Here is a 20778-nt window from a genome sequence, read left to right on the forward strand (position 1 = left end):
AGTTCCTTGTCACAGAGGAGGGATGGTCAGGGATCATACTGATGGGAGTATCTGCAGGCATGGGGGTGGTGGTGACAGCATCACAGCAGTGGGGGATGGGGGTCTAGGTGTGGTTGTGGGACGTGCATGGAAGCTGAGCAGCTTGGCTTCCTCAAGTCCAGAGTTCAAAACCCCTCTCTGTGGCTCCTAATTGAGTGACCAAAGGCCAGCCATTTTGTCTTCCCATACCTCAGTTTCACCTTCTAAAACGGGGATAATTACGGGTCTCCACCTTACAGGGTTGCTGGCAAATGAAATGGGAAAATGGGGGCTGCTCACATGCCATTGCCCATTTTCCGGCTGGGGAAACTGAAGCTCAAGGGGACGGGATCACCTGCCTCAGGTTGCACAGTGTGGGCGGGGCCAAGTGGGAGCCCAGGTTTGGGGCCTCAGAGCCAAGCTGACCTTTACCCCTGACCCCCTCTATCTTTCCACACTCCATCCTCTCAGCCCCTGGTCCCCTGGCTGGTGCCAGGGCTGAACTTAGAGATACTGGCCTGGGGCCCGGGGGTGGGGTGTTGCCGGGGGCTTGAATGAGGCAGCCTTGCCTGGGAATCTGCTGGGCTCAAAGAGCTATTTATAGGCCCGCACTGGGATTGAGCCAGCTGCCCCCACCAGCCCCCAGCGCCTGCTCTGTCCCCCAACACTGGGGCCTGGGCCAGGGGCTGCAGCAAGTTGGGGGAGGGGGTAGAGGAGGGGGCTAGAGAGCTAGAGCAGGAGTAGGGGGGCTGGACCCTCCAGGAGAACCCAGTCTCAGGGGCAGACAAAGCACCTCTCAACATAACCAAGGTGACACACAGCCAGGGCACATGCAACCACTCTCACAGCCGTCACACACAACATCACAACTACCACAGACACACAGTCACATCCCAGACACACTTTGACAGCACAGGCGGCTCATATATAACCAATGCAGCAAGGCACATGTAAGTCACACAGGCCACACACACCTCACCTGGCCACACGCAAGTCAAGCCTGCTCCCAGCTGTGAGGCGGCTGCACCTGGAGTCCCTCCACGCTCACACCCACTGCTGCTCACACCCACACCTTAGCCTTCCTGCAGCCACAAACAGCCCACATTTGTCCCACGTTGTTCACACACAACCACATCTACAGCCATGGATGGGCACCCTCACTTGGCACTACGTCTCCAACCAGGAGATGTACGGTCCTTCTGGACCATCCTGATAACATACTATTCATGCTTACCACTCACCATGCCCCCTCATGGCCCAGTGTTCCGAGCTCACCTCAGTCCCTTTATGCCTGGTCACCCTCTCCCATCGCCACCTCCGGTTACCCAGGCTCCCAGGCTCGCCTGCTGCCGGGACCGACAAGTCCAGTTGGCACCAGGTGAGCATCCGTCTAGTCTGAGCCAGGCCCTGCCAGATCCAGGCAGACTCCGCAGGATAAATCAGACCCAGGCTGCCCCAAAGGGGGCTGCCAGCTCCCCACAGACTCTCCAGGCTGGGGCTTTGGGGTAACCATCACGTTTATTCCCTAAGGGAAAACGGGGGCTCAAAGCTATATGAGGGCCTTTGTCTGCCCCACTCCTGGACGACAAGCTCATGGGAAGTGGGACCTGTTTTCTCCCACGGGAAGGGCTGCTTCTCCAGAGAGTCCCCACTGACCCATACTTGCTGTGTGACCAGCAAATTCTTGACCCTCTCTGAGCCTTCCTCTCCTGACAAAGCAAAACTCAGCCCAGTGCAGGAAACTCCAGAATCAGACTGGGGTTTGGGTTCTGGTCCCCCTGGGTGACCTGAGCCCAGTGTGCCTCAGTTTCCCTCAGCAAACCAGAGCTGCAACTCCTGACTCCTCTAGAAGCTCCCTCTTCCCCATCTCCTGGGTGCGGTGGGGAGGGAGTGCCAGACTAGTCTCTCCCCACTCAACCAAATGAATGGGCTACTTTTGGCTGCTCTGCTGGGAGCTTAGAGCTGCTAATTCCCTGGAGAAACAGGAGGCTCTTTCATACCCAGGCGCCAGTGGGGTGAGGAGGCGGGGAAAGGGTATGGAGCTGGCCTCGTCCCAGTGGGCAAGGTGGCTCCATGCCAAGACCAGGAGTGGCATGAGGGATTCTGGGGCTATGCCTGTCTTCTCTGGGGGACCTTCAGAGTAGCTGCAACATGGAGATGACACAGAAGGTTTAGGAGCCAATAGGTGGAGACAAAACGTGGCTTCAAGTCAAACACAGGATGGGCTGTCAACAAATGTCAGCCACTGTTGTTATGAGTCTATATGAAGAGCCCAGTGAATTCTCCACATACCTATAAATAGAATCCCCTCTACTTCACAGATGAGGAAACTGAGGCCAAGAGAGGTCAACATGCTTGCCCAGTATCACAAAACCAGTGAGTGGCCCAATCAGTATTTGAAACAGATGTGGCCCTGTGTGGGTGTGGGTGTGTGTCCATATTCCTCCTAACTTCCTCTGGGGGTAGGGAGGTGTTTTTTGCCACCCCCAGCCCTGGTCTGAAACCAGCAAGCCAGGTCTGGATGGCAGCAGGCCATGAATTTTTGCAGGAAGTCCTGGCAGACAGGGGCTGATGGGGCAGCGCTTCCGCTGGTGTCCCAGTTTCCCAGCCAGCCCCCTTCCTGGAGTGGGCTTAGGCAGATGCTAGTGGGATGCCAGGAGGACTATTTCCCCAGACCTTGAAGAAGGGGGCTGGATCCCAGGCCATTCAGCTAAAGCCAGGAGCTGCAGCCTCCTGCCAGTGGTTGATCTGTCTCAGAACTTTCCATTCCTGAAGATGGCATAGTGTCCCGCATTTTCTCAAACACCTTCCCCAGACTGCTCCAGGCCCAGCAGGATCTGGCTCCACATATTTTATTCAAATTCATGTTCTTTCACCCAACCAGGCCTTTACTTATGCGGTTCTCCCTGCTTGAATACCACCTGCCCCAGATTTTTCTCTCTGGTGAATTCCTACACTCATTAAGGTGCAGGCAAAATATTCCCTCCCAAGAAGTATCCCTCCAGGTAGAGCCACTGCTCCGCCAGTCCTGTCTCTCCCTCTGGCTCAGGCCTGGCCCCAGTCCCCAGAACCACCCACACAGGACTGGGCAGTAACAGTGGCAAGAGTTTAGTGAATCAGGGAACCAAATCTTTTAGCCTGGTATCTGAGGCTTTGTGCAATCTGGTTTGGCAAACTCCTGTTCATCCTTCAAAACCCACATCACATACACCATCCTCCAAGAAGTCTGTCCCAGGTAACATTCACTGGGAGGGCAGATTTGGAGGCCAGGTCTCCCATGTCCCAGGCAGGACAGGACTCCTTGTACTCGCAACATGAAGGCCTCTTCCTGAACTCCTCCTTGGCCTCTGAGAGGCAGTGAGGTGCAGGGGTTCCCAGGCTGCATAAACAGTTAAGGAATGAATTTGGCAGACTTTCCCAAGTAGTAAGACATCATTATATTAAGACTCTCAGACTTCAAAAACAATGCTTTATACCAGCGGGCACCAAATGTCAAATCAACGCCCCACGCGCATTCGGCCCAAATTGCTTTAGAGGGCAGCCTTCCTCCGGCTCCAAAAGAAATGCAGTCCCTGGATACGTGCCCTTTAAGAGGCGGACACGGAGGGGCGGGGCTCAAACCAAAACCCCGCCCAGGTAGAGAGGGCATGCGCATTGGTCACGCGGTTCCGGGTTCGGCTTTGGGATCCCCAAGTCTTTCGCAGATAATTTGAGGTTCGGAGAGGGAGCGACCGCCCCCGATACCTACCTATTGTTTCACTTTCCTGGACCCACTGTGAAAGGCCTGGCGTCGGACCGTTGGCAGTTTCCCCGAAGTCCCCAATTTACAACCAAGGGGACTGATCGAGGAGACATTTAGGACTGGAGCGGGCGCGGCAAGGATGGGTCTGGTCCTGTAGTGCAGGTGAGGACGTGCAGACTCAGAGCGTGGACGGGGTCGCGCCGCTGTGGCTCTGTTGGCGCCGGGATTCGAACCGAGGGTGCGCCCAGCTCAGCTCTGCGAGGCCTTGTAGAGGCGAGATGACCCACTCTTTGGTTTGTGGGGAAACAGTGACCAGGTGAGAGCCGGGGAAACGGGGTGTGTGTGGGGGAGTAGGTGCGCGTGGCCCTTGGCCTGGGGTTGAGCCTCTCGAGGACGGAGCTGGGGGGCGGGGGGAAGCCGGTGGTGAGGAGCGGACAGCCTCAGCCCCGCCCCTCACCGGGATTTTGGTACCTACAGGGTGAGTTCGGTGCTGAATCGCAACACCCGGCAGTTTGGAAAGAAGCACATGTTCGACCAGGACGAGGAGACGTGCTGGAACTCCGACCAAGTGAGGCACCTTCTCCTGGGCCCTCCGCCCCTCATGACTCAGATTCAGGGACCCAGGCTTTTTTGAGAACTTCAGGACGCTCTGGCTGGGCACGGGGAGGGAACGTGCGCAGTGTCCCCCCTCTCCAACTCGGCTGCGCAGCAGGGCTCTGAGCCCTGAGTGACAGTGGTCTGTGTCCCCGTCTGCTTCCAGGGCTCCTCGCAGTGGGTGATCCTCGAGTTTCCCCAGCGCATCTGTGTTTCACAGCTACAGATCCAGTTCCAGGGGGGCTTCTCCAGTCGCCGGGGCCACCTGGAAGGTACTGGAAGGCCTTGGAAGGTGGGGCCTTGGGGAGTGCATGTCAGCCTCACAGTCTGTTCCTCCCTGGCTGCAGGTTCCCAGGGGAAGGAGGCGCTCACTAAGATCGTGGACTTCTACCCTGAGGACAACAACTCACTTCAGATATCCTGCTGGCCTCGGGGGTAGGGAGGTCTGTCTCTGAAAGCTGTTGGCCCTGGCACTTGACCTTGCATAAGTGGCCTCCAGGCCTCTGCTGGCTTCATTTGTAAAATAAGCTGATGATTACCAGTTCTGGGCAAGAGCTTTGGAGGGGCCCTTATTACACGGGGTTGCCTAGCACACTGATGGTGTCTAAACTGGGGCTGGCAGGTGGGAAATGATGAGCCCCCATTTACCTTGACTGCCTGTGCTTACACCTTCCCTGTGCCAGCTGCCAAGGTGGACCGGCTGAGAGTGACATTTGAGGATGCCACTGACTTTTTTGGCCGCATGGTCATCTACCATCTGCGGGTGCTGGGGGAGAAGGCGTAAGGCTACGGGAGGCTGCCTTCTCCAGGAAGCCTTGGGGAAGCATAGCAACGTGTTCAAGTTCTGCACAGAAGGTTTATTGGTTCCTCTTAGGAAGGGTCCCCTCCCACCATCTGTCCAGGAGCTGCCTTTGAAGCCAGTTCTGGGTTCCCCCAGCTCTGGGTCAACCAGTTTGTTCCCTGAGTGTCTGAGTCCCTGGCAGGTGGCCTTCACTCAGGATCAGTGGGCACCAGGTTGCTCTGGAAAAGCTTGAGGATGTGGTTCTCGATCACCTGTTGCACTGAAAACAGGACAGGGACAAGTCGGGCCATGAACCGAGTGGAGGCTGCAGAGACATGGGCCCACGGTGTGCGAGCTGGGGTGTGCTACCCTGAGAACTGCCCCCTCCCCGTGGGATGAACAGAGGCGTCCCAGCCCTGGCACCTGGGTGGAGGACCCACTTCCTACGTGGGGACGTCCAGATCCTTCCCAAGCACAGCTGGGAAGGCCGAGGCCCCCATCTCAGGAACCTCAACTTCCCCTGTTTGTAAAAATGCATTTCTAGAGTCTGCAGAATCATAAAAATCTTTCTTACCCAACAAAATTGGCAAATTGTGATTTTTATGAAAGATGGGAGGAGCTGTGGGAAATGATTTCTGTTCGAAATGTAGTAAAACTCTAAGGAGGGGAGATTTCTCAAGCTCTCAAACCCCCCAGGGCCCCAGGCTGTTGGATCTGTTAGGATCTCCCCACTTTGTGAAGGGAGACATGCGGAAAACCAGGGCCTGCCTATCGGCCCTGCTCACACACACCTTCACCAGGGTGAGGGTTGGCCTCCGAGGCCCTGTGCATGTGGCCTGGCCTCCTCCTTGGTGTCTGAGTCCTGCCAGGCCTCTGCAGGTGCTATTCCTCCAGCCTGGGTCCCTCCCCACCCTCCACCCCCACCATCCATACTTGGGCTAGGCTAGGGCCACCTTTGAGCCTCTCGGTACCTGTGCGTCCCCTGGTGTGGCCCCAGTCATGGACAAATATTGGCCTCCTGTCTCCAGTGCATGGGGAGCCCCAAGAAGTGGGCTTAGCACAAGCCCGGGCCAGGTATACAGCGGCATTTGGTGTTTGCTAAAGTGAATACTCTAGCTGTCAGTATCTGACATCCCAGAGGGTTGTCCATGTACCCCTCTGTGGTCACCCTGCCTACACACCCTGTCAGTGCCCCATAGGTCTCAGGCAAACCTTTCCGGTATCCCAGGGCCACAGCAAGGTCCATTGGGGTGTAGCCAGAATCGGCCTCGGTGGTGAGATCGGCTCCTCGGGCTGCAAAGCAGAGCAGGTGCTGCAGTAGGGGGGCTTTACTTGGGGGCTGGGGGTTCAAAATGGGGCACAGGGACTTGGGAGGTCCAGTGATCCCTCCATGACAGAGATACAGGTCTGCCAATTGCTTGTGTGGCTTTGGACGAGAGCCTGAGCTCTCCGAAGAATGTGGTCAATAGAGTCTCCCCATCTGGGGGTCCCTAAGGCATACAAAGTATTCAACCAGGATGGCCAGACCCCTGTCCTGTCCTCCCACCTCCTGACCCCAAGTCAATCCTCTGGAGAATGCAGGAGTGGCCACCCAAGCAGAACTCGGACTCCTCCCTGGCCCTCGGGATTCCTGGGGGGCCAGGTGGAACTCTGGGGCCCCAAGGGCCAGCCTCTACCCTGCACTCACCTAGCAAGGCCTCGACGCACTTCACGTGGTTCCCGCGCACAGCATACAGCAGTGGTGTCCCTCCATTCTGTAAGAGGCAGGGGCAACCAACACTCTGTCTTCTGGATCCTCACACCAGTCTCTCCAGTTTAGTGTGGTTCCTCCCCTGCTTGTCACCTGCCCACCTAGCTCCTCCTATGTATCTCAGCTTAGTTACCTCTTCTTTCCGGAAGCCTTTCCTTACTGCCCTCGCTACCCAGCCTGCCTCTGGGTTCTTGAAGCTGTCTGTGTGCCTGCCATCACAGCATTATTCACTATATCTTAGCTGACTGTTTATATGTCAGCTTCCCCTACCCAAACACTAGGAGCTCTGGGGGGCTCAGGGATGGCTCCGTCTTGTGTTTTCAGCACCCAGGGCAGGCTTGTGAGGTGCCCCAGGCCAGTGAGCGGTGCCTCACCCAGTCATAGATGTTGATGTCCACATCACGCTCAAGCAGCAGCCCCACAATGTCTGTGTAGCCACCTGTGCTGGCCAGTGACAAGGCGCTCTCCCGCTCCTTTGCCAGGATGTGGGGGTCGGCACCCTACGGGAGTAAAGGCAGAGGTAATGGGAGGGGAAGGGGAGGCCCCAAGGGGCCCCCATGGCATCCCCATCTTACGGACACAGCACGAGCAGGCTCAGCCGAGACCCTGGCCTGCCCTCGAGTCCCTGGCCAGCCCCCAGCTGGGGTAGGACGTACCCACTCAAGCAAGAAGCGGACAGTCTCAATCTCCCCGAAGGCAGAGGCCCAGATGAGGGGGGTGAAGCCATGCTCATCTGGCTTGTTGATGAGGTTGTCACCTGGCAGGAACGGGGTGGTACCACTGGGATGCACCCCTGCCCTCTCTCCCCAAGGCTGCAGGAGCAGGGGCGGGGTGGGCAGCTAGGGTAGGGTGTCGGGGGAAGGGAAGCACACAGTGGACTTCACACCCGTGAGTAAGCTCCAACACATGTGGAGTCAGCAACTGAGAGGGGTAGAGGCAGTAGTAATGGGAGTGGTGGGGGAAGCACCCAGTGGTCCTGTTGGCACCCAGTGCACACGCCAGCAGGGGTCAGATGGGCAGGGGCATACCTTTCCTCAGATGCTCCTTCAGCTGGCTCAGCTCCCCCTGGGCTGCAAGCTGGTGGATGGACAAGGCTAGGGGCCAGAGAGACACAGTCCTCACCTCTGTGCCTCCGTTTATCCCTTGTCCAAAGTTGCCCCTCTCAGCCCCTGCCATCCCACTACCCCTCCCGCCCTTAGGGACAGGGGCCCACTCACAGTCCAGGGTGGCTGGCAGGGCCGAGACCTCATTTCCCCGCTGCCGGTTGGTGAGGGTTGTGGAGTGCTTCAGGGAACTGCCTGCTGGAACAGAGGGGAAGGGCCTCAGCTTCCTCTCGGGGTATGTCTCTGTGGCTGCAGGCGGTTGGAGCCACCAAAGACAGTGCCTGACTCCACTGACTCCGGGGGCTCACTCTGCCCTCCTGGACACCCAGGTGCACCTTCTCCTCTGTACCTTGCAGTGTTCCAGGAAAACGAGACAAAGTCTCTGACCTCAAGAGGCCCGTGGACAGGCTGGGGAGTCAGACAAAAACAGAGAAAGAGAATGAAAGCTCGAATTCAAGTAAGTCTTCAGGAGAAACAAAATGCAGGTAAAGGAGGAAGAGGGGAAGGAGGGAGGTGTGTCCATTTTGGATAAGGTGGTCAGGGGAGACCCACTCCAAGGAGGTGACCCTGACTGAGAGCTGGGCCAGCTGAAGAAACCAGTCCTGGGAAGAGGGCTTCACAAAGGGGGAAGAGAAGGGATGAAGCTCTGGGAGGACTGAATCAGACATGTTTAAGCACTCCAGGCAAAAGAAATCCTTGGGTCTTCGATAAGTTCAACACAGAATAAGGATCTACCCCACAGCTGAAATCAGGTATTAAGACAAAAACCTATGTGCAGGCATTCAGAGCAGCACTGCTCACAATTACCAGAAGGCACACTACCCACTGTCCCTCAGCGGATGAGTGGATAAACACAGTGGGGTCCATCCTTACGGTGGACTATGGGGCCATGAAAAGGAATGAAGCCCTGATTCATGGTACCATGTGGATAAACCCTGAAAATATCAATGTTGAGTGAGAGAAGCCAGACATAAAAGGCCACATAACGTATGATTCCATTTCCAAGAAGCCTCCCCAACAGGCACATCCACAGAGACAGAAGCAGATCAGCGGATGCCAGGGGCTGGGGGCGGGGCGGGGAGCGACTGCTCATGGGGTCAGGGTCTGCTTTTTGGGTGATGGGAATGTTCTAGAGCTGTAGACAGATGGGGGTTATACATCATTGCAAATGAGTACTGCCACTGAACTGTATGAAATTCTGATTAAAAGGGTAACTTTAATGTTGTGTGGATTTTACCAGAATACAAGAAAATAAAAACAAGCAATCCCTCTCTGGACAGAGAGAGAACATCCTAGGTAGTGGACATAAAGACAAAGGTCCCATTTTGGGCCTTACATTCCATGGTCCTTGCATCCCTGACGACGGAGTCCGGGGGAAAAATCCTACCCTGAGGTGAGGAGGAGCCAGCATTTGGTTCAGGAGTCTCAGGCTCTAGGGTGCAGGGGAAGATACTGAGCACCACGGTGTCTGAGCCATCGGTGGCCTCATCCCCGGGCTCTTCAGGGTCCCCAAATTCTGGGGTGAACATTTGCTGGGCCAGGCTGAGGTCCTCTGCAGGCTGGATGGGCTCCATGGGGCTGGTGGATGCGTCAAAAGGGCAGAAATGACAATAACGATCAATAATTCTTATTAAGTAGGCACCGACTGCATACCTGGCTTTGCACAGTGAGGGTGGGAAAACTCGGGCTCGGTCGGTTCATTAAAACCAGAAACCAACTGCTTTCTGCCCACCCCCAGGGCACATATAACATGCACTGCTTTTTAAAAGGCCTGGGCTCTGAGGTCAGATTACCTGGTTTGAAAAACTGGAGCACATGACTTAACTTCTCTGAGCCTCAGTATCCTTATTAATAAAATGGGGAAATGAAGTCTATAAAGAAATCATGTTTGTAAATAGCTGAGCAGGGAGCCTGATACACGGACAGAGCTTAATAAACGTTCGCTGTGGTTACTTTTTGCGAGTGGTCTTCTGAATTAGAGAGAGCTCAACAAAGATGTGACTGGCCCCATCCCACCCACCCTCCCCAAACCGGCCCAGGAGGTCCACTCACCTCCAAAGAGCCTCCTCTGTCACCCTACGCCGGAAGCCCGGGTCCCCCAAAACTTGGGGGCCCAATTCACAAACTTTTCTCCTACAATTGATATATGGGAGAGCAAGCTGGAGCCAGGACTGTCAGCACTCTGGCTGCTTCCGCCCGGACAGACAGCAACTTGATAACGCTACCGGTACCCCTACCCAAGAGGTCCCCAACTGCGCCTGCGCACCTCCGCCCCACAAAAGTGCAGAAAGGCCAGAGCTGAAGGAGGTGCTCCTGGCCCTTTAAGGTTTGGGGGAGGGGCGTGGTTTCCGCTGAGGCCCAAGCACAGCAGTTACGCTTGCGTGTTTGTGTCCCCGCAGCTGGGGAGGAAACCCCGCAGGTTCCGGAGCGATGGGCGGAGCTTCAGAGATCTCTGAGGATTTCAAGTTGACCCTCTTCCCTCACTCCCAGCTGCACCCACAGGCCTTTCCAGAGGGAGCCAATAGGCCAAATTCCGCGGGTGGGGTGGGAGGGGCTTCCTCCAATCACAGGGCGGGGTGGGGTTGGGGGGGGCGCTGACGGGACTTCCTAAATTTAAAGGGGCGCCACCATTACCGCCCCCGTCCATAACAATGCCTCTTCTGTTGCTTTAGGCGTTTAGGGACAAGGGCAGGGATTTGATGGCAGCACGAGGGTACAAAGAGGCCGTTTATATAGCCCGAAGTGGGCAGTGTGTAGAGCATTCCCCCATTTCGCCTGCCCCTGGAAAATGGGGCTCTAGAAGCGATGCGCCCCTGTCCCTCCCCCGCCTAGGTGTCCCTCTTTGAGCTTCAGGGGCTATCCGTCCCTCCTCACCCGCCTCCCGGTGTGCTTCCTTCCTCACTCTCGCTCATGGCCAGTCTCTCACGGCCCCTCTCGTCAGAGTGGACGGAGGATTGGGGAGGGTAGGCCAATGATACCAGAACTGGAGCAGTTCGGCGTCCAGTTTCTCAGGGGAAGGTTTAGGTGGAGGGCCCCTACCTGCGGACTTCCGGTTCCGGTCCGCGGAATTGGGCTGAGGTCGCTATGGAGGAACCGGAGATGCAGCTCAAGGGGAAGAAAGGTGGTGCGGGACCCCGGGGTGATTGAGGGAACGGGAGCTCGCGGAGGGGCGACCCGGCAGAGGGCGGGAGGGGGCAGGGTGCGGAGGGAGCATGTGGGGGCAGTGATCGAACTGCCATAGAATCCTCACTTGGCCGCTGACTAGCTTTGAAACCTAAAAAGTCTCCATGCCTCTGTTTTGTCATCTGTGAAATGGGGAGTCATTCCCCCCATAGGATTGCTGTGGATTTCAAGGACCTGGTACTGGAAGAACGCCTGGGGCGTGGCAATCATGCGTATTGTGGCCTTGTTTATGTTTACGCTTTGGGGTACGTTTACATTGGCAGCAAGTAATTGTAACTCACATAGTTACAAATCGCAAAATGCCAGTTTTTAAACCATAAAGTTTTATTTATTTATTTATTTGGGTTCACTAAGGAGTTTGCGCTTTATTCTTTTTTGTTGTTGTTGTCATTAATATAAAATCACATGAGCAACATTGTGGTTACTAGATTCCCCCCATTATCAAGTCCCCCCCACATACCCCATTGCAGTCACTGTCCTTCAGCATAGTAAGATGCTGTAGAGCCACTACTTGTCTTCTCTGTGCTATACTGCCTTCCCCAAACCATAAAGTTTTATGAACACAGTTATTTCTAGTTAGTATTTAAAAGGCACAAGTACTCTTAGTTCCACCTCCTTGGTAACAACACTGAGGTGTAAGCTATTACTATGCTCATTTTCAAAACGAGGAGGCTTAAGAGAGTAAGAAGACATACAATTTGGAGGTGTTGGGTTGCGTGCTGCCCCACTGAGGGCGTGGCTGTGACATACCAACACTGGGCAGACTAGTGCACAGCCTCCCTTGACTCCCAGACACACCAGGGTCCCCCCTTTTGCCAACCACACTGCACTGGGCAATAGCATTGGGTCCATCTCGGTAGCAGACCTCGAGGTGAGTACTGTTATCATTCTACTTACAGATGAGGACATTTTTTTCCTGTAAACATGTAACCTAATAAAGAATGAGAACTTAAATGTAAGAGAAATGAACAAGGTGCTGATGTCAAGAATGAGGTGGAAGGGATATCTGATTAGGCTTGGTGAGCAGGGAAGGACTTGCCCAGGCGGTGGAGCTGAGAGATGGAGAAATGACTCAGTGGGGAAGGGCGTGTCCATGGCGGGAACGACAGCTGCAAAGGCTCTGAGACAGCAAAGTGTTCAGAGCTGTGCCGCAGCCTAGTAGCTACTGTTCACAGTATTACAGGTATTTCAGTTAAAATTAGGTGAAATTAAAAATTCAGTTTCTGAGTCACATTAGCTACATTTCAAGTGCCCAGTAGCCACATGTGGCTAGTGGCTGCAATGTGGGACAGTACAGATTACAAACCTTTCATCATCTCAGAAAGTTCTCTTGGACAGTACTGGGAGTGTTCAAAGAATAGCCAGGAGGCCATTGTGCCTGGGGCAGAGGGCGAGGAGGGCAGGGAGGTCCACAGCAGGAAGAACACACGGGGGCTTTATGGGCCATGTTAAGGGAGACAGAGTCTATTCTCTGGCTGATGGGAACTGTGGAAGGTTTTCAAGTAAGGGAGGGACATACCTGATACATTCATTTGGAGCTCATGGTATCTGTTGTATGGAGATTGGACTGTTGGTATGAGGGAAAGCAGGGAGACCAAGGAGAAGCTGAATCTGGCATCTAGGTGGAAGGTGGCCATGTTTGGTCAGTGTAGTAGTAAAAATGGGTGAGGTTTGGGCTTTGTTTTGCCCCCAGAGCCAGTAGGACCTGCTCGTAGATGGGAGTGCATAGATGGGACCTGCTGGCTGGGAATGCCCCTGGGATGAGGATGTGTGTGTAACTGACTTGCCAGGAGAACCTCCCAGGGGTGGGAGTAACAAGACAGGGCTGGGGAGGAGGCTGAGCAAGGAGTGACCTTTGGTGAAATCCTGCAGAGGCAGAGGAAGGGGGGTTCAGGGGGATTAGTTAGGCCTCCGAGTTGTCCCAACACATGATATGGGACTTGGGCTTTCAAACCCTTGGATGGTCAGTCTCAGCCAAGGGTCGTCTGGGCACATAAACTCCCAGGCAGTTTTGGGTCCAGTAACTGGTGGGAATCCGAAGAGGAAGAATCTTAGATTCCTGCATGGGGGTAAAGGAATGTGAGGGGATCTGAGCAGGCAGCGGCAATGTCTGCTGCAAGTGGGCTTGGGAGGGGAGAGATCAGGAGGCCACCGGACACATTCTGTGACCTTCCACCCATCACCCAGGCCACAGGGGACCCAGCTGCTGGGGGGCAGGGGGCACTCCTTGCTGCTCTGGCAGAGCTCATGAGCGGTCAGGGGTCTGAAGCTTTGGCTCTCTGCGTCCACACCCCCTCTTACTCTCCCTTGTTCTGCCGTCCCTCACGCCTACTCCGGACTGTTGATCCTGGACCCAGTCACAGACAAGTTCACTGAGAGCGTCTATGTCCTGGCCAACGAGCCTTCTGTGGCCCTGTACCGGCTGCAGGAGCATGTGCGCCGCTCTCTGCCCGAGCTGGCCCAGCATAAGGTGAGCCCCAGCCGCCCCCATCACCCGACCTGCCCAGGGTGCACACCGTGTGAGGTGGGGCCTGCTGTGTGGGCTCTCTGCCCGAGCTGGCCCAGCATAAGGTGAGCCCCAGCCGCCCCCGTCACCCGACCTGCCCACGGTCCACACCTTGTGAGCTGGGGCCTGCCATGTGGAGCAGAGGCTGTAGGAGCGGGAGTCCAGGCTGGGGCACCAGCGAGGAGGCATGTGGTCATGGAGCCAGGTTGGGGCTGTGGGTGAACAGATCTAGGGAAGATTTGGAAGAAGGGAACAAGCAAGGTCTGCGTGAGTCATGACCTGCATGATGAGAAGGAGGCAGCATGTGAGGACCTGAGGGAAGGCTGCAAGGCATGGTAGCTGTGTGTTCACAGAAAGCCTGGACTGGTGAGGCAGGGGAGTTGCAGGGGCTGGAGGGCACTGGTGTCTGCTGTCATGGTGATCGGAGATCAGGTGCTCCATCCCAGAGAGCTGGGAGGACGGAGGAGGCAACCCCCACTGCTGACAGCATCCCCACCTCCACAGGCCGATATGCAGCGGTGGGAGGAGCAGAGCCAAGGAGCCATTTACACGGTGGAATACGCCTGCAGGTGAGCACGTGACCTCCCCACTCCCAGGACTGCACCTCTGCCCCAGGGTGCCACCTGTGTTCAGGAGCATCTCAGCCGCCCTGTGAGCTCTGCCCTGCCAAACATATCTGAGTGGAGGCATGTGGGTCTCGACTCACCTGGCCACAAGATGGGCTCCAGCCCAGGCCTGCGCTTCTACCGTTTGCCTGGGCCCTGTGTTCCTTGGGCAGGCTTCTTTCCATTGCTGAGCTCCTCCCCTTCAGTCACAGAAGGGGACCATAAGGATTTGGGGACATGGGCCTGTACCTTGAGAGGCCAGTGTGCCCCCCACCCCCAAGCCAGGACCACAGACTGGCTGGCAGGGTGGATGGCAGCTGGCACAAAGGCCGAAGCACAAAAGGGCTATTTATTTTCAAATTTTTATTTCTTTCCATTTTATTTTATTGTGGTAAGATACACAGAACATAAAATGTATCATCTTGTCCATTTTTAAGTGTACAGTTCAGTGATACCAAACACATTTATAATGCTGTGCAGTCATCCCCACCATCCATCTCCAAAACTCACTCATCTTGTAAAAGTGAAAGTGTCTCTCTTAAACAATGACTCCCCATTGCTGTGTGCAGCCCTGGGTCCCCCCCACCTACTTTCTCTGTATCTGACTCCTCTAGGGGCCTCCTGTAAGTGGAACCATACAGTGTTTGCCCTTTTGTGTCGTCTGTCTGATTTCACTCAGCATGATGTCCTCAAGGTTCACGGGTGCAGCAGGTGTCAGAATGTCCTTCCTTCTTAAGGCTGAATAGTATTCCCTTGCAAGGATGGGCCACATTTTATTTCCCCATCAGCTGTTGATGGATACTTGGGTTGCTTCATGTTTTAGCTACTGTAACGAATGCTGCTATGAACATGGGTATACCATTTACTGGTTTTTTTTTTTTTAGCTTTGTCTAAATCTCCAGATTTGTTTTTCCCCCAAGGAAAGATGTGCCTGCGTGAAGAGCAGTGGTTGGTGTTTCTTTGGCAGCTTGGCCTCTGCCACTTCTATGTTTCTAGCCTGTATTTCACTCCCTGGCTTGTTCCGTTTGCCTCATAAGTTTGGTGACTATTTAAAGGTACCATTGGCCCCTGACAAGGGCTGTGAGTTATTTTGGTGGAATTTGGACGGGCACAGCTTGCCTGTTGCTGTTGCATGGATGAAGGCTCCTTGACAGAGAGTCCGGCTGCTGGTGGCATCGAGCTGAGTGTCCTGCCATCGGCGGCCTTGGTCCCTCCACTGGGACAAGGGGCCACCTGGACAGATGGCATCTTCCTGAGGATGGTGGTTGCAGACACCTCCTTAGCTCAAAAAAAGTAGAAAAGGGGTTTTTCCTTTGGCTGCCGAGCAGCTCCTGGGCAGCCATGAGCTCCTCAGCAAGGCCACGGTAAAGGAAGAACGTGTCAAAGTCTGTACGTTCTCCCGGCTCCTCTAGCGTCACCATCCCAGGGCAGGGCCCCACGCTGCAGGTGGTTGTTTACACTTATATTTAAAGCATTAAAATATATTTTAAAGCATTAAAATGCAATAAAACATTCAGCTTCTCCATCTCACTAGCCACATTTCAAGTGCTTACTAACCTTCTCAGTGGATAAAGAACATGTCCATCATGTCCCAGAAGGATCCCCCGGACCATGCTCACGAGACAGAGGGCCAGTGTGGTCTGAGCTCTGAGCACCTCTTTTTAGGGAGATGTGATTTTTTTTCTAATGCAAAGGATCACGTTTCCTTTATAGACGTGAAAGAACACTTATCTTTGAATTGTTCAAAATGCTTTATTTAGATAGGTAGTCTTAATGGTGTAAAATGGAAAGGTAGTAAAACGGGGTAAACTATTCAACAGGGAGCTTGTTTTCAAGGTGGGCAGGCGCTCAGAAGGCCAACTGCGCCCGGTCGCGTTGGGATGAGCGCGTCAGCGGAGCCAGTGAGGGCCTACCCCCCCTGTACCCCCACCCCGCACTTTGATCTCGCCCTTTGCAAGCAGGTCTCTGGCTGATAATGAACGGGAGGGACTTGTTTGTCTTCAATAGACGGACTTTAAAATGATATTTTTGTTTTACTTCTGTTTGTCATTGTGTAGGCGACTTTCTGGCCTTAGCAGGGACCAAAAAAAGCAGCTTGGTGAATATTTCCCTGTAGTGCCCTTGGAAGGAACGTGTTCATTAGTCATTCATCGCCGCGGCACCCCCAGCAGAGCTAGGCGCGGCCGTGCCCTCACTTCAGCGCAGAGGGGTTCTGGTTCCGCCAGAGCTCGCCTCCTGGGCTGCTCGCCTCCAGCTGATACTTCCTTTGAAGGCAGGAATAGGTGATATAGGGGAAAAGCGAGATACTTGGAAGGGGGATGGGAAGGTTGCAGCCATCCCGCGCTTTGTCACGTGGATGACATCGAGGCCTGGCGTGGAAGTCTGAACACTAAGCTCTCAGGGAGGCCCGCGGGAGGGCCGAGGAGTGCCGGCCCGCCCTGAGCTCTGGTCGGGGAGATGCAGCCGGTTGGCAGGGCAGGGCGGCGCCGACGGGGACCCTCCTCCCGTTTCAGCGCCGTGAAGAACCTCGTCGACAGCAGCGTCTACTTCCGCAGCGTGGAGGGTCTCCTCAAACAGGCCATCAGCATCCGGGACCACATGCACGCTGCAGCCCAGGGCCACAGGTAGTTCCCGGGACCGCCCGCCCCTCCTGCCCGCAGCCTCCTCGCTGTAAGGACCTCCGCTGCCCAGCCAGGAACTGCTGCTTCTCTCTGTTACACAACTCCCTCTCCTCATCCCGCGGCGGCCCCTGGCTTCCTTTCTTCCTTTGGCATCTGTAGCGGGAGAGCTCATTCCCTTGGCACCCGGGCCCTTAGCTGTTCCGTGTGCTTGGCTCTGGGCCGGGTGCTGAGTTCACAGTGGTGATCGACACAGGTGTGCTCGTGGTGTCACAGGGGACACACAGTGACCAGGTAAACATGGAGCAGAGAGCATTTCAGATATGTGCAAAGCAAGAAGAGGGATGGGGGGCCTCTCTGAGCAGGTGGTAGAGGTGTGAGCAGCGGCCTGGATGACAGTCAGGCGGAGGAGACCCAGGGAGGGTGTTCTGGGTGGGCCAGTCGTGAGGGTGAGGGCCCTGGGGTTTTGGAGGCAGGTGTGATTGGAGCAGGTAAGCGAGGGCTGTCAGCAAGGTGGGCAGGGGCCTGTCAGACAGCAGGGAGGGCACCCAGAGTTGCAGGAGGCTTTGAACCGAGCACCAGACAGCCTAAAAATGGAAAGTGCTTACAGCCCTTGCACACCGGGGAGAGGTTTTTGGAGAAGTAGCTGTTTTTGTTTTTGTTTCTATTGTAAGTTAATAAACACATTTGAACACACACACGCTGTAAGTTGTAATTCTACCTTGACATGTGTTCGGCTCTCTCTGTTTGGGGCATGCCTGTTCCCCACCAGGGATATAGAAAGGGAAAAAAAAAATCTGTGTGCTGTTTCTGAGAATTAAGAAATGAGAACTGTCAAAAATGAAAAAGCCCTGCAAATATGTAAGAATGAATCTATGGCAGTCTTTGCTCTGAAGTAGCACAACAAAGGTTTATCTGGATTCATTTGAGTTAAACTGTCTGGCTTTGGCTGTTCTGCTGCAGGTCGGTGACAGCCAATGGGACTAGAGGTCCCTGCATGAAGTGTCTTGCACAGCACCCTGAACACAGTAGGCCTCATATAACCATAGCTTCTAGTTTCAACTCATGGTTTCCCCTGCTTTCAAACGCTCTGCTTGTGTCTGCTGTTGCAAAAACACAATGTGCTTCTGAAAGACACTACTAGCAGCTTGAGGTGCTGTGCCTCTTTGCAAGCCCTGTGGGTCTGAAACACCCAGTTCTGCACAAGTCCCAGCCATGACCTCTGAGGAGGGTGGCTGGCCCCAGTTTTACAGAGGATGCCCTGAAGGCTGAGGCCACGGATCTGAGGGAGCCAGGGGGCAACCTGAACCTGCACTCCAGCTTAGCCAAGTGAGTAGGCCTGTGGCCTCAGCCTCATGGATGCTGCACGTGTTTTGTTCTAGCCCCGAAGAGCCACCCCCACCCTTCTCTGCCTGATCCCGGAAGAGACCTGCAGGTGCTTTGGTTCCTCCGAGCCAGGTCAGTGCCGAGCAGGGCCTTGAGCCTTCCTGTGCTCCATGCTCGGAGCTAGCCCACCCTCTGTTCCCAAGAAGGGCCTGCTTGTCTAACCACTCAGGCTGCCTCCCAGGGTTTGCAGGATAGTTTCATCACTGGGTGGCTTCAGGGTGGGGAGGCCTGTACCCCTGCTGCTCAGGCCATCTCCCTCATGTTCTCTCTGCCATCTTCCTGCCCCTCATCCAGGCCTCAGGCCCTGTTCCAATCTCAAGGACATCCCCCACAAGACAGAGGGGAGCCCACCTTTGCCCTATCCTGCCTCGTGTTAGTACTTGCTTTATCCACACACATTTTCTTAGGCAGAGCCCCGCACGGCGGATGCCCACCAGCTCTGGACTCCATGCTGCACCGCTGACCTGCTGTGTGACCCTGAGCAAGTCCCTCCTGCTCTGGTCTCTGCTTTTCCCTTCTGTCAGAGTGGGTCATCAGGTGGCAGAGGGCGCTGTTGCATACAGTGATGTGTGTTGTAGCTGTCAGCTACTGCTACGTGACAAAGTGTCCCAAACTTCAAGGCTTATGCCACCAGTCATTTCTCTGCTCATTTCTCTGCGATTTGGATGGGGTCAGCTAGGGGCCATTCATGTGGCATTTGTCGAAGCTCTATGGGGCCAGATAGCCAGAGGTAGCCTCACTTACACATCTGGTCCTTGATGGGCGGTGTCAGTGATGGCGGGTCTGGTTCTTGCCAATAGGTCATCCCGGGCTCCTGGTGCCTGGCACCAAGAGGGTGGTCCCAGTGTACATGTGCTCATCGGCCTTTGCTTGCCTCACATTTATGAATGCCCCACTGATGAAGGCCAGTCTTGTGGCCAGGCCCAGGACCAGATAGGAGAGGCCTGCTGGGAGGGATGTGTGACCATGTGAGGAGAGCATGGTGCCAGGAAAGGCCTGATGGACTTCTAGTCTGTGCCCACGCAGGGCAGGCCCTGGCGGATCCAGGATGCCTAGGGACTTGCCAAGCTCAGGGAGCCCCGTGCCCGTGTGCCAGGTGCTGTGCTGTGCTGGTGCTCTGTGCATTGGAGGCTGTCTCAGTGCTGGGGAGGCTGGAGTGCTGATGGGGTCCCCACAGCCCCTAAAATAACAGCACCGAGAGCCAAGAGGCAGTGGAATTTGTAAACATGCGGTCAGCACTTGCTGAGCACCTGCTGTATGCCAGGCTTGGCTCTTGGCCTGGGTGGTGAGGAATGGCACAGGCCACAGGATGGCCTGGGGGACACTGGGAGGGCCTGGAGCAAAAGGTCCGCCGAGGGGGCTCCCCCACCTACCCCATCCCCTCACCGCACCCTGGCCCTTCATACCCTCACACCGTAAGGACCCTGCCCTGCCACCCTCCCACAGCCCACATCAGCTGCTGTCCCTCCACTGCTGCGTCCCCTCAGAACAAAACTCTCCACGGCTCCTCCTGAGCCCTCTCTGTTCCTCCCCACAGTTAGCTACCACCCCTGTCCTCAGAGCCTTCCACCCCACACTTCCCCAGAGCTGCTGTCCCTGGGGTTTCACAGGACCAAGTCACAGCCTTCCCCAGCCTGTGACCTCACCTGCCTCTCCAGTCCGGGGCCCTACACAGCCCCATTTTACAGAAAAGGAACCAGGCACAGAGACTGGAGATGGGGTCACTGTCCTTGACCATGAGTTCAGGAGTCATACCCTCACCCTCCAACTCCATTTCACCTCTTTCCTCAGGCCCCCCTGGGCTCCTGCCTCAGGCGCTGCCTGATCGGGGCCACCCCACAACCCTGGAGGCCTCTCAGGCCTCGTCCTAATCCTTACCTCTTGCCCCCGCAGCCCAACCGAAGCTGCCCTTGGATACAACCTGTGGCACCTTGCAGGGACTGAAGATTGAGCAAGTGTGGCCCGTGGGTTCATTCTGCCTCTACCCAGAGCATCTGGGCCCTGCCATGAATGTCCCAAGACAAGGCTTTGAGGTCCCTGGACTACTGATCACCCCCACAGGCCAAGGACACAGTTACAGTCACAGCTCCTTAGACCAAAGACTGCTACCATGTTAATCCTGATTAATCACCCACCGTGTGCCTAGCACTGCTGGGGGCTTTGCAAGGGTCATCTTTTATCCTTAGCCTGTAAAGCAGGTGTCATCCCCAAATACAAATGGGGAAAAGTTCGAAAGGTGGTATGACTTGTGCAAGGTCACACAGCAGACCCTGGTTTGGTCCCAGCCCTGCCTCTGACGTGCTCTGTGACATGGGGCCTGGAGCTGACCCTCTCTGGGCCTCTCCCTTTCTCCATCTGGATAAGAAAGGCTGGAGTGGACCCTCTCTACAGGCTGAGGGGGATATATCCATGTACATGCCTGTGTAGCCTGCATTCTGCTTTTAAGCAGAAATGCCCACTTCAGGCTCAGGCTCAGGCCATTTGAGGAGCCA

General features: G+C 55.4%; 3 protein-coding genes across 12 annotated transcripts; 2 read left to right on the top strand and 1 right to left on the bottom strand.

Annotated features, from left to right (window-relative positions):
- Positions 1-3532: 3532 nt before the first annotated feature.
- NR2C2AP (nuclear receptor 2C2 associated protein) lies at positions 3533-5718 on the top strand. Its single transcript, XM_017642285.3, has 5 exons — positions 3533-4076; positions 4238-4328; positions 4521-4626; positions 4702-4769; positions 5022-5718. The coding sequence occupies exons 1-5, from the start codon at positions 4039-4041 to the stop codon at positions 5136-5138; spliced, it is 420 nt and encodes a 139-aa protein (XP_017497774.1). The 5' UTR covers positions 3533-4038; the 3' UTR covers positions 5139-5718.
- Positions 5191-10992, bottom strand: RFXANK (regulatory factor X associated ankyrin containing protein). Of its 5 annotated transcripts, none has more exons than XM_036996168.2 (10): positions 10863-10992; positions 10041-10121; positions 9376-9566; positions 8103-8183; positions 7914-7979; positions 7542-7642; positions 7260-7385; positions 6823-6889; positions 6348-6428; positions 5191-5415 (listed from the first exon to the last, which is right to left on the bottom strand). In XM_036996168.2, the coding sequence occupies exons 1-10, from the start codon at positions 10898-10900 to the stop codon at positions 5345-5347; spliced, it is 903 nt and encodes a 300-aa protein (XP_036852063.1). In that variant the 5' UTR covers positions 10901-10992; the 3' UTR covers positions 5191-5344. The 5 variants fall into 5 exon arrangements, with proteins under 5 accessions (XP_036852063.1, XP_036852062.1, XP_036852061.2 ...); XM_036996167.2 differs by having other exon boundaries at positions 8103-8186; XM_036996166.2 differs by having other exon boundaries at positions 9325-9566.
- BORCS8 (BLOC-1 related complex subunit 8) lies at positions 10980-20521 on the top strand. 6 transcript variants are annotated; one of them, XM_036996174.2, is made up of 7 exons: positions 10981-11109; positions 11324-11416; positions 13529-13641; positions 14182-14246; positions 16796-16906; positions 18283-18358; positions 18698-18923. In XM_036996174.2, the coding sequence occupies exons 1-6, from the start codon at positions 11073-11075 to the stop codon at positions 18314-18316; spliced, it is 453 nt and encodes a 150-aa protein (XP_036852069.2). In that variant the 5' UTR covers positions 10981-11072; the 3' UTR covers positions 18317-18358; positions 18698-18923. The 6 variants fall into 6 exon arrangements, 5 of the variants coding, with proteins under 5 accessions (XP_036852070.1, XP_036852069.2, XP_036852068.2 ...); XM_036996173.2 differs by having other exon boundaries at positions 10982-11109; positions 18694-18923; XM_036996172.2 differs by lacking the exon at positions 18698-18923 and adding an exon at positions 20180-20521 and having other exon boundaries at positions 10983-11109.
- Positions 20522-20778: the final 257 nt, after the last annotated feature.

This window comes from Manis javanica, chromosome 13, assembly GCF_040802235.1.
Source record: "Manis javanica isolate MJ-LG chromosome 13, MJ_LKY, whole genome shotgun sequence".
NCBI lineage: Eukaryota > Metazoa > Chordata > Mammalia > Pholidota > Manidae > Manis > Manis javanica.